The sequence below is a fragment of the Rhinopithecus roxellana genome, chromosome 5 (assembly GCF_007565055.1).
Source record: "Rhinopithecus roxellana isolate Shanxi Qingling chromosome 5, ASM756505v1, whole genome shotgun sequence".
Lineage (NCBI taxonomy): Eukaryota > Metazoa > Chordata > Mammalia > Primates > Cercopithecidae > Rhinopithecus > Rhinopithecus roxellana.
This window is the reverse complement of record NC_044553.1, coordinates 93,552,982-93,565,839: the sequence shown is the minus strand read 5'-3', so window position 1 is coordinate 93,565,839 and position 12,858 is coordinate 93,552,982. Positions and strand designations below refer to the sequence as shown.

At 34.6% G+C, this 12,858-nt stretch overlaps 1 protein-coding gene across 1 annotated transcript in view; it reads left to right on the top strand.

The window, feature by feature from the left end:
• The window catches only part of LRRC9 (leucine rich repeat containing 9), a 134,696-nt gene extending 126,664 nt beyond the window's left edge, over positions 1–8,032 (top strand). Inside the window, exons 31-33 of the mRNA XM_030931688.1 lie at positions 1,346–1,490; positions 5,467–5,635; positions 6,754–8,032. Coding sequence (XP_030787548.1) covers positions 1,346–1,490; positions 5,467–5,635; positions 6,754–6,793 — 354 coding nt within the window. The 3' untranslated portion in view covers positions 6,794–8,032. The remainder of the gene's footprint in view (positions 1–1,345; positions 1,491–5,466; positions 5,636–6,753) is intronic.
• The last annotated feature ends 4,826 nt before the right edge of the window (positions 8,033–12,858 follow it).

Here is a 12,858-nt window from a genome sequence, read left to right as displayed (position 1 = left end):
TTAGAGTACTATGATGTCATCTTCAGTTATTCTAGATACATATTCTTGCTATTTAAATCAGTGCTATACATAGGAATTTAACCATCTTTCCACTTAGTTATTCTGTATGTAAATACTTCATTAAAATTATTTTTTATTTATCTATATATGGTTAGTAAAATAAAGGGGGTATTTGAAATCTTTATTTTAGAGAATTTTTTTTTAGATTCAACACTAATTATTTTCAGGACTAGAACAAAATCAAGCCATTATTTCTTTTAACTAGATGTTCAGGAGACTCAAGTCCAGAAGACTTCTGAAGTTTATCAGTCAAATGTGTTTGTCTTTGTCTTAGTTGCTACTGGCCTTTCTTTTTAACAGCAAATAAGGAGGAAATAAATGAAATCTAAAGTTCTTTTAAACCAAAATATTTTGGGGGTTTAGTTTCAGAAGAAAATTTGACAGCATTCTAGATTAGTGATGGGAAGAAACTCCCAGAAAGGAATTCATTAGGGAATTTAGGACTGACCAGCTTTAGTAAAAGGACTAATACCTTAGCATTCATTATAAAGCAGCATTCTTGGTAACACTTACTGAAGTATGAGGTTAAATAAGTAATTTTACACAAACAGAAAAGGCCTCCATCTCTAAATAAGCTGAATCGTATGTTCAGAATTCACACGTATAAACAAGGTCAGTCTTAACGAAAGCAGAGAGGGCATACATTTCTAGGGGAAGCAAGAGTCCCCTGCCTAAAATATTTTTCTCCTCTATTTGCTGATTCCTGAAATTCTTACAAAAGCCCCTTAATCCTCAGCAGGTGTGAAATGTAAATACTATTTAGAGAGTTTTACTACATTCACTAAAATTGATTATCATAAGATGCTTTTCTTAACTCCCATTATATTTACTGTTTGTTCTGAAAACTAATTAACTGCAAGTCATCTGATTAGGTAATGTGAAAAATACAAAGATTTCGAGAAATAACTTTTACCTTCCAGAAATTCTATTCACGCAAAAAAAGAAAAAGCATTACAATGGGGAAGTTTTAATTCTTATGTTCTTAGTTCCATACTTACCTTAAGACCCTTTGGAAAGGGTGAGTTGCCGTTAAGCACTAGATTCTAATGATGGTACAATGCAGTCTGAAAAAAAAAAAGAACACAAGGTTCTGAGGGAGGTTTACTCCCCAAAAAGCTCTGCTGATTTTATAGGTTTTACCTAGTACCAATTCTGAGTTTAGGCAAGCAGGTAGCTCCTGACTAAAAAAAAATGTTGATTGTCAACTCGGACTTGTTATAAGGATTAAGCCTACTGATCTGAGTTTTGGAGATGAGATGTTATTAACTTTTATTTTATTATGTAGCTCATTCCTGTTACCCACTGTCCTATGGATGGCAGATCATTTGGCCAAGTGAAAACTCCTCCCATAAAGATAACAAATGTAATTCTGCCTAGTGGATTCAGCCATTACTTGGGATCTGACGTCACTTTAACTCCTGAAGTTGAAGGTATTTTGACAAAGAATTTCAGATAGAATGTAAAAGAATCACTTCATTTGAAATAAAAATATCACTTTAATTTCTAATATTACTTAAAATTCCTTTTCACTTACATTTCCTAAAATTGCATATTTGTTCAAGTTTCCTGTGGCCATTTTGATTTCAGAGATTATAATTTTATTATTTTTAGTTTTATTATAGCTTTTTTGTACTCAGCTACTAGTATGTTGTGACTAAACATTTGCTCACTTGCAATGTGAACTTTGTGATACTTGAACATTTATTTCCTGACATATATTTCCAAAGCTTTTATTTCATTTCATGGATGTCAGAGCAAACAACTACTAAAAGCAGTTCATTAGTGCATCCTGCTAAAAGTGGAAATCAGAGGTGTAAAAGCATAACAGAATCCTGGGGTACAAAAGATATTTTGCAGAGAGATCTCACTTTCCTTTTGAAATCATAAGAAAATATTCATTAGGCAAATACTAGAGAAGAGCTTCAAGAGGTAGAGTTTTAAAACAGGGAGTATATTAAAAGAACAAGCATGGAAGTGGTTTATTCTGCTATGTAAGTTTTAGTTCAAGTTTAGAATAAGCCTGTTCCCTAATTCCACATCTTTTCTGGTTATCATTTTGGCAAAATTGGGGGTAACTACTCCTTCTCTGAGGGCTTACCTCTTCTATTCCTTCTGACTTCTCATTTGTCCTCAGACCACTCTTAGACAATAAAACTGAACATCACAATAATTATAAAATGATCTAAGAGCCTACTATAAAAAAATAGCAGATTGTTCCATGTGATTAAAGTTTTTTAAAGAAACCCAGTGAAAAACAAACCAGCATAATTTACTCCATTAAGATGTTATATTTTGTCTCATTTTTCATACTTATATGTCATTATGACTTTCAGGTTTTAATAACAATGAAGATTGTTATGCTTTTGTCTACAACTGTCAGTAAAATTGGGCATACCAAATTGTTATTACCTCGTTAACAGAACAAAGTCATCTTCAGGAATGTCATTATCTTTTTACATTTTTTTAATAGTTTAACCCTGAATTCATCTTCATAACTTACTTCTCAGATACTAACTTACTTCTCAGGTAAAAGCATACTTTGTTTTATTGCATTTCACAGATACTGAGTTTTTTTTACAAATTGTAGGTTTGTGACAACCCTGCATCAAGCAAGTCTATTGATGCCATGTTTCCAACAACATGTGCTCACTTTGTGTCTTTATCACATTTTGGTAATTCTCTTACTATTTCAAACTTTTTCATTATTATTATATTTGTTATGGTGATCTGTGATCAGTAATCTTTTTAAGTCAATTAATAACCCTACAATGACCTCTAAGGAAGGAAGAATCTCACATCTCTCACTTTAAATCAAAAGCTAGAAATGATTAAGCTTAGTGAGGAAGCCATGTTGAAAGCCAAGACAGGTTGAAAGTTAGGCCTTTTGTATCAAATAGATAGCCAAGCTGTGAATGCAAAGAAAAAATTCTTGAAGGAAATTAAAAATGCGACTCCAAGGAACACATGGATGATAAGAGATTGAAACAATCTTACTGCTTATATGGATAAAGTGGTCTGGATAGGATATCAACCAGCCACAACATTCCCTTAAGCCAAAGCCTAATCCAGAGACCCTAACTCTCTTCAAGTCTATGAACGCTGAAAGTGGTGAGAAAGCTGCAGAAGAGACGTTTGAAGCTAGCAAAGGCTGCTTCATGAGGTTTAAGGAAAGAATCATGAACTATTATATCAGACAACATAAAAGTGTAAGGTGAAGCAGCAAGTGCTGATACAGAAGCGGCTGCAAGTTATCCAGAAGAGCTAGCTAGGATCATTGATGAAAGTGGCTACACTAAAAAAGAGATTTTCAATGTAAATGAAACAGCCTTACAGAAGAAGATGCCATCTAGGACCTTCATAGCTAGAAAGGAGACGTCAATGTCTGGCTTCAAAGCTTCAAAGGACAGTCTGACTGTCTTGTTAGGGGCCAGTGCAGCTGGTGACTTTAAGTTGAATACATTGCTCAACTTAAATAAACCATTGCTCAACCATTGTAAAACTCCTAGGGCTCTTAAGAATTATGTTAAATCTACTGCATCTGTGCTCTATCAATCTATGCTCTATCAATGTACAAAGCTTGAATAACAGCACATCTGTTTACAGCATGGTTTACTAAGTATTTTAGCTGACTATTGAGACCTAGTGCTGAGAAAAAGATTGCTTTTCGAAGACTACTGCTCACTGACAATGCACCTAGTCACCTACTAACTCTGATGGGGAAGTACAAAGAGATGAATGTTGTTTTCATGCCTGCTAACACAACATCCATGCTGCAGCCAATGGATCAAGGAGTAATTTCAAGTATTATGATTTAAGAAATATATTTTGTAAGGCTCTAACTACCATAGATAGTGATTCCTGGCCAGGAGTGGTGGCTCACGCTTGTAATCCCAGCACTTTGGGAGACCGAGGCAGATCATGAGGTCAGGAGATCGAGACCATCCTGGCTAACACGGTGAAACCCCATCTCTACTAAAAATACAAAAAAATTAGCCAGTCAAGGTGGTGGGCGCCTGTAGTCCCAGCTACTCGGGAGGCTGAGGCAGGAGAATGGCGTGAACCCGGAAGGCAGAGCTTGCAGTGAGCCAAGATCATGCCACTGCACTCCAGCCTGGGTGACAGAGCAAGACTCCATCTCAAAAAATAAAATAAAACAAAATAAAATAGTGATTCCTCTGATGGATATGGGCAAAGTAAACTGAAGACCTTCTGGAAAGGATTCTAGACACCATTAAAAACATTTTTAATTCATGAGAGGAGGTCAAAATAGCAACCACAATGGGAGTTTGGATAACTTTGAGGGGTTCAGGACTTCAGTGAAGGAAGTAACTGCAGATGTGTGGAAACAGCAAGAGAACTAGAAGTGGAGCCTGAAGATGTGACTGAATTGCTGCAATCTCATGATCAAACTTGAACGGATGAGGAGTTGCTTCTTATGGATGAGCAAAGAAAGTGGTTTCTTGAGATGGAATTTACTCCTGGTGAAATGCTGTGAACACTGTAGAAATGACAACAAAGGATTTAGAATATTACAAACTTAGCTGATGGAGCAGTGGCAGAGTTTGAGAGGACTGATGCCAATTTTGAAAGAACTACTGTGGGGAAAGTGCTATCAAACATCACATTGTACACAGAAATCTTTCATGAAGGGAAGAGTTGATCTATGCAGCAAACTTCATTGTTGTATTATGTTAAGAAATTGCCACAGTCATCCCAGCCTTCAGCAGCCACCACCCTGATTGGTCAGCAGCCAACAACAGAGACAAGACCCTCCAACAGCAAAAAGATTACAACTTGCTGAAGGTTCACATGTTCATTAGCATTTTTTAGCAATAAAGTATTTTTAAATTAAGTTATGTACAGTGTTTTTTTTTAACATAATGCTTCTGCACACTTAATAGACTACACTATAGTTGTAAACATAACTTTTATATGTCCTGGGAAACCAAAAAAATGTATGTGACTCACTTTATCGCAATGGTCTGGAACCACACCCACAATATTTCCGAGGTATGCCTGCTACTTTCTTCAAGATTTGTTATGTGCTGAAAAAGTCCTGCAATCTCTTTCCTATTTTTTGACTGTGCTGCCCCAATTTTTTGAAGTATAATCACTTTATCTGTACATTTATTATAGCATGCAGGTCTGGATATTTATATGTTTAAAATATTATCTAGGAAAAATCAAACTGATTCACTACCTCACAGAAATTTAAGCCACATCAAGTGCTAAAAATACATTCTAATTCTATACTTTTATTTGAAATTTTAAATTCACTTTATGAAACATGTATAGCATATATTCAGCTGAAGGACAACCAAACTATATTGCTTAATGCTTATGTTAATTAATGTTTCTCACTGTTTCATAATTTTAATTTTTCAAATTTCTAATTTCTAATTTCAGACAAAAAAAACAAGAACGCTGGGATTCTGACAAATAATCCTCGGAGCATCCATGCAGAAATAGCTTTTCAGCAACTCAGAGGGATAGGTATCTCTCCATCTGTTTTATCACATCAGAATATCGCATCTCCGACTGCACAAATATACCAGAGCAACCAAGATGAGAGAAGGTAAAGCTATTTTCTCTGTGTTTTAATATTTCTCATCATTAAAAAAGTACTCTCCATATTTGCTAGTCATGTATAAAAACAGGAAATATTGTTATGTACTCTTATATGTTTACTCTGGGAACTAGAAAAAACTGTCAGATAGCATAAGGCTTCTTAATTACCACATTCACCAAACCTTTCCCAAAGTCCGGTGTATTTACATAATAATTCAAAAAGGCTGAGAAATGGCTATGAAGGTCAAATAATTCAGAGTACTAGTGCTCACTAGTGAGGGAACAATGAAATAGCTACATGGGAACTACTTTAATTGTATCCTCTACCAACTCACTCTGCTCACTGAATTTGCAAAGCAGTTCGCTTTAAACAGCAGATAAATTCAACTCTCTGAAATCGTGAAGGCTAAGAATTTTGTAAATTCTTCCAATTTTTCTTTACAATTCCTACTTGCCTCCTTCTCCAGTCTGAATCTAGCCCTAGGGCCCAGCTCAAAGCCTAAGAACCTTGCTAGTTCTCATTAAGAATACATTCTTCTGCTCAACACTTGACTTCTTAGATTCCACCTGCCCCCCATTTTCCTGGCATCCATGCTCCTGCTCATCTGCTAAAATGACCTACTCCAGCAGCAGATCTAGCTCTTGCTGCACTGACTCTTCCTGATGTAATCAGCCATGTCCCACTGAGTCCACTGTTTTGTTTGTTTGTTTGTTTGTTTTTTTGAGACAGAGTTTCACTCTTGTTGTCCAGGCTGGAGTACAAGGCACAATCTTGGCTCACTGCAACCTCCACCTCGTGGGTTCAAGCAATTCTCCTGCCTCAGCCTCCTGAGTAGCCGGGATTACAGGCATGTGCTGCCATGCCCAGCCAATTTTTAGTAGAGACAGGGTTTCACCATATTGGCCAGGCTGGTCTTGAACTCCTGACCTCAGGTGATCCACCTGCCTCAGTCTCCGAAAGTGCTGGGATTATAGGCGTGAGCCACCACTGGGATCACTTTATCTCTTTGAAATTGCGTACATCTAAAATACAGAAATTATTTATTGCAGAATTACCTTAAGTTAGCTGATCCACTACAAAATTAAGTCACCACTATTCGACTAATTAAATCTTACTTCTTACAGTATTTCTGGGAGCAACTTTCCAAGATCAAATCGAATGTAACTGCCTAAAGAGAAATGAGCATACACCAAGAAATTTACCTGTTTAGTAGTTGTACAAAAACTAGCTGACAGTGGTCAGTTAAAAAAAGAAAAAAAAGATAATCATGTTACTTAAGTTACTGAAGCACTTCAGTTCCATATGAAGATAATCTATTACCCTTCATGAACTTGATTTAATATCACCTCTCTTAAACTTTCTTTATGGTTATCTTCAGTTATTTGTTTAAATTTCTATATCATAAAAATCATGAACTATTACATCAGACAACAATCTGAAAAGATAAAAGTGACATGAAACAAAATCCAGAGAACTGAATGCTTAGTTCTGGTATTAGAAACATTTAGTCATGAAATGTCATTATGGCATGTCATAGGAAGATACTAAGAAAAGATAACTTTAGGAACTAGGCATACTTTCATTTGTAGAGTTATCTATTCATTTGAGATTACATAAAACTAAAGCACATTTCTTACCAAACACAACTATTACTAAAGCAAGATGAGTTTTGCTAGTTGAACTACAGATTGGATTTTAGGACTGTATTTTTTTTTAAAAATACCCTCAAATCAGATCTGCCCTCAAAACTGTTTAGAGATGCAAATTGTGGGCATCAATAGTAGTCTCTAAATGTGGCTAACTGTGGGTGCAACCAGTCCTTCATGCTCTAAGAATAAAAAAAGAGCCTGATTTCATATACAAATCACTAATTACACCTACAGTGATATAATTTTACAAGTAGTTTCAGGTTGAAGAGAACATGTATCCAAACTGAGTGGACACATTTAAAAATATGACCTTCGATAATTATATTTTACCGAAAAGAACTTTTCTAAACGATTACATTGCATAGTACTAGGACATATCACAAATTAATCAAATGTGGTTATGAATTTGCTCGTTATAATTATTTAAATTGATAACCAAATTGCCAGTCATATTTTGATATAAATGAGCTCCATGATTCATGAAGTATTCTATTTAAAATGTTAAAGTTACTGGTTCAACAGTACATGTAGTTTCTTAATATTTTATACTTTTCTTACATGAAAATAAATTATTTTAACTAAAATATGTAGACTTTATAATCTGCCTGGAAATAGTTTTAAAGGTATTTTGAGATGATATAATTCCAATGTCTATGCAACAATTTTGTATTTTATTTTTTAAATGTTGTATGTCTGTAATTTAATCATGTAATATTTAAAATTTCAAACCTAATTACAGATTGATTTTGCTCTTCATAATGTGTGGTTTTTAAACAACTATTACACTTAGATGGAAATAGGATCTTTTGTTTAAAAACAACTGTGCAGTTCTTAAAATGTCCAGAAGATGTCTTTGTTGCCCTTTAGTTTTGATAACTGCTTTCATTACAGTGTTGTGACAGTCTGCTCTTCACTGTTTATTACTAAATTGGCACCATCTGTTTTTTTCTTTTATGATTACATATACATTAAATGCTGAAAATATGTTACTTTTATAATGGAAAGTGTCTTAAAATAACTAAATAGAATAGAATAGAAATATTCAGAATAGAAATACACAAAGCAGAAAAAACATAACTTACACTGTATTCACTTAGCATTTTGGCATATTTTCTTTTAGCCATATTTCCTATGGACTTTTAATATATTTGAGATCTTCATGTGATTTTTATGTACACATTGTTAAATTTTGAGCTATTTATAATTCTTATAAATTGTTAATTAAATTTCATCTGAGCCGGGTGTGGTGGCTCACACCTGTAATCCCACACTTTGGGAGGCCGAGGCAGGCAGGCAGATCACAAGGTCAGAAGTTCAAGATCAGCCTGGCCAATATGGTGAAACCCCATCTCTACTAAAAATACAAAAATTAGCCAGGCGTGGTGGTGCGCACCTGTAGTCCCAGCTACTAGGGAGGCTGAGGCAGACAAATTGAGCAGGACTCCATCTCAAAAAAAAAAAAAAAAATTCATCTGAATTGCCGAGTAGCTGGGATTATACCAGCATGTCAGGTGCAGTGGCTCACGCCTGTAATCCCAGCACTTTGGGAGGCCAAGGCGGGCGGATCACCTGAGGTCAGGAGTTCAAGACCAGCCTGGCCAACAAGGCAAAGCCCCACCTCTACTAAAACTACAAAAATTAACTTGGAATGGTGGCACACACCTGTAATCCCAGCTACTCAGGAGGCTAAGGCAGGAGAATTGCTTGAACCAGGGAGGCACAGGTTGCAGTGAGCTGAGATGGCACCACTGCACTCCAGCCTGGGTGACAGAGCGAGACTATCTCAAAAAAAAAAAAAAAGAAAAAGAAACTGTAAAAGACTGTAAACTATTTATTCATCAAGGTGTTTCACTTAGATAAAATGTATAATTTATCTAGTAAAGTTATTATGTCTTTGCTCCCAGCAAATGTCTTGATTTATTTTGCAAGTAGTCAAATGTATGATTATATAAGTTGTTTTCATTAAAGACAATTCCACAAACAACCTGGTAATCTAGAAATTAAGGCACTTTATAGATTAGAAGCCTCCAAAGCTGAACTGAATATAGACAGTGTCAAATTAGTCTGATTTCTATATATAAAATTAACCACGATTAATTGTCCAATGTGAACTTTATTATTTACTTCTATTTTTAAAAAATGTTTTATACAGATGGGGTCTCACTATGTTGCCCAGGCTGGTCTCAAACTCCTGGCTTCATGCAATCCTCCTGCCTCGGCTCCCGCAAAGCACTGGGATTATAGGCATGAGCCACCATGCCCGGCCATTTACTTCTAATTTTTCTAGTCTTAGATTTTTCTGACTATTGACACAATATTAACTGATTGTAAATATATTTTTGCCTAGAATATCCAGTGTGCACTATGTACGTGTGTTTGCAGGCACTCCTGACTAGTTTACAAATAACCCTTATATTTAAGTAACATGCCATTTCACTCTTTATAAGCTATCGTACATTATGAAAAGTGTTTAATGTTTTAAAACATTACATCGGCCGGGCGCGGTGGCTCAAGCCTGTAATCCCAGCACTTTGGGAGGCCGAGACGGGCGGATCACGAGGTCAGGAGATCGAGACCATCCTGGCTAACCCGGTGAAACCCCGTCTCTACTAAAAAATACAAAAAAAAACTAGCCGGGTGACGTGGCGGGCGCCTGTAGTCCCAGCTACTCGGGAGGCTGAGGCAGGAGAATGGCGTGAACCCGGGAGCCGGAGCTTGCAGTGAGCTGAGATCCGGCCACTGCACTCCAGCCTGGGCGACAGAGCGAGACTCCGTCTCAAAAAAAAAAAAAAAAAAAAAAAAAAAAATTACATCTCACTCTTAGTCATGCTTTAGGCTCTTGGCTTCAATTAAATATTACTTACATAAAGGGAGGTAAGATTATTATAATATTATATTAGTAGAAGCAAGCACTTATGGCCAAATTCCTGTGGTTATTCAGTGAAGCTAACCAAATCATTTTGGTTACAGCTAGAAACCAGCTGGTCTTTCTGATGCCTTGTTATAAAACTTAGAGCTTCTGGACCACCTGCAAGTGCTAACTACTTGTTCATTTTTCTACATTTTTCTCCCTTCTCCATTATTGAAGTAGTTTTGAAGAAAAACCTATGCTGAATTGCGATTTAAATTGTCAGTTGCCTTTTAGAACTAGGTCAGTAAGAAATATCACAGCTACTTCACTAGTAATACTATTTCTACAAGTTTTTATTTTACAAATATATAAATTATACCATTCTACTATTACTGTTTTTCTTTCCATTGTGAATAAAATTGTTTTGTAAACTACTCAAAAGATATTTCCCAGACTTAATTTATGCACTTTTATCTTAAGATTTTTGTTTTGGTAATGATTTTTCCTAAAAATTAAGATAAAATGAATGATTTAATAGCAAAGACATACAATGTAATATAAAAATAGAATAGTGTATTCAAAAGGAACTTAGAAGTAGCTTTGAAGGTATTAGTTAGCTGAAGTCAAATTATTTATCTTTTATATTTTATTAAGCACTACCTTAACTATATGCTCTTTTAGGTAAATCAAAAAGCGAGTTTATCAACACTGTCATTTTCCATATAAGATTCCACAGATTCTGAAATGCTAAATTTTAAATTACAACAGATTTTTTCTAATATCATTTAAAATAACAGTATTTCTACATGCTCTGAATAAAAATAATAAAAATCCATTGAGATAACATAGTCTGTCTTTTCAAAATAGTTACATTTTGATCAAACATTAAAATAGAAACGGATGTGAAGAATTTTTAACAAATAGCATTCTATATTTTCATTTGGTTTTTAATTTTATAATTGTAATTGACTTCTAAATGTTTAAAAATATTTTATACCAGCAGTTAATTTTAAACATTATAAATAGGAAAAGAATTAGTGATAATCTTACTATTATTGTAAACCACAAAAATAACAATGACTATAGTTTAAATAGAAAAAAGATACGGTGATATGATTTTCATTTGTTTGTTTCCAGTGGGGTTGGAGTGATTTAAAAGCTGTAGATTTTAATCAAGAGCTGCACGTTTTTCTTCTTGCTTATTGTAGAACATTATTTTTTCTAGAAAATGTTTTCAGTAATTTTAGTGGTTTGGCTCTACTATTTGTTCCATCTTTAATTATAGCATAGCTCTTCCTCTCCCTTCCCTCTCAGAATGTTTTACAAGTGTGTCTCTCAAAGAACAACCAAAAAAGACTAATCAGCAAAAAAAAAAAAAAGTGTATGTATATATACATATATAAAAACATTTTAAAGTTTCTAATTATTTCTTATTCCCCTATCAATTTGGTTTAAAACAGGTATTTACAAACACTGGTAGCCTACTTTCCTATGGCCTTTGATTTTATATGAAGTGCTTTAAAAGAGTTCAATCAACCTTAATGGTGCATTTTTAGTTAAGGAAATAGAATGGGGATAAGTCAATTTGAGCTCCTAGACAAACAAGTATCTTCAGAAAGACTCAGGCATAAATGGGTTCAGAAATCAGAGTACAAGTGAAATGCAGTGAGCAGAGCACTCAGGGAAGCCAGATACAATGGAAAGAGTAAAATACTGCAGAGCTTTTTAAGGTTCATACAATTGGAACAATGGACTTGATCCAGCCATTTATGTTAAACTGTTAAAAGATAGGTGAAAAAGCAAGCTGGAATTCTATAAAGAGTGTTGAGGAACAGTAGAATGGGGAGCTTTAAATCTAAAGAGAATGAATACAGTCATTCAATAGGATGACAATGAAGTCAAAATTGGCATATTTCCCTGGTTACCTTGTGAAGGACTCTGTTCTGTTTTAGGTATTAAGCCATGATTAGCAACAAAGCAGTATTTAAACTGCCACAATTGGGGTTTTTAAACAGCACAGTATAAATATGTGAATTTTACAAACATACACATATATACATGGAAGTAGAAATACATGTAGATCTCACGTAGTTGTAACAACTTAATATTCTAGTCTATAGCAATCGGTACACTATATGAAACTTACTACCATTTAGAGAAAAAAAAGGCTAGTTTAGGTTTAGTGCAAAGGTGCAAATGTACAAACAGACAAAATAGTTTAATGTTTTAATTAGCTGTAATCAATCAGGCTTATTTTATACATTTTGGGGAAATTGTTCTTAAATGCACTGATGTATTTTCCTGCTTTAACAAATAGAATACATTAAATAAAATTTTATTTTCAATGATTTATAGTGTATAGAATGTGTTCTGAACTTCTGCTATAACCTTGGCAGTTGCTTAAGGCCAAATTCCCTTATACGTACTTTTTTTGTGTGTCCCTTCAATTATTATGATGCTGAAATAACTTTTCTAGTTAGTTGAAGATTCCAATATTAATGGAGCCATTACTATATTGTTAAATTATGTTTTGAATGAAGATATGATTATATTTATGGAAACATGCTAAACTCTATACATTGAAATGATACAATAAAACTAAAGCCCAAACATGTGTTAATGTTAAGACATTGGGCAGTTGTTAACTCACAAGTAGTATAACTATGAGAATGTCAGTCACATAATTGTCATCCTTTAATAGTTCAATTATGGACCGGGCGCCATGACTC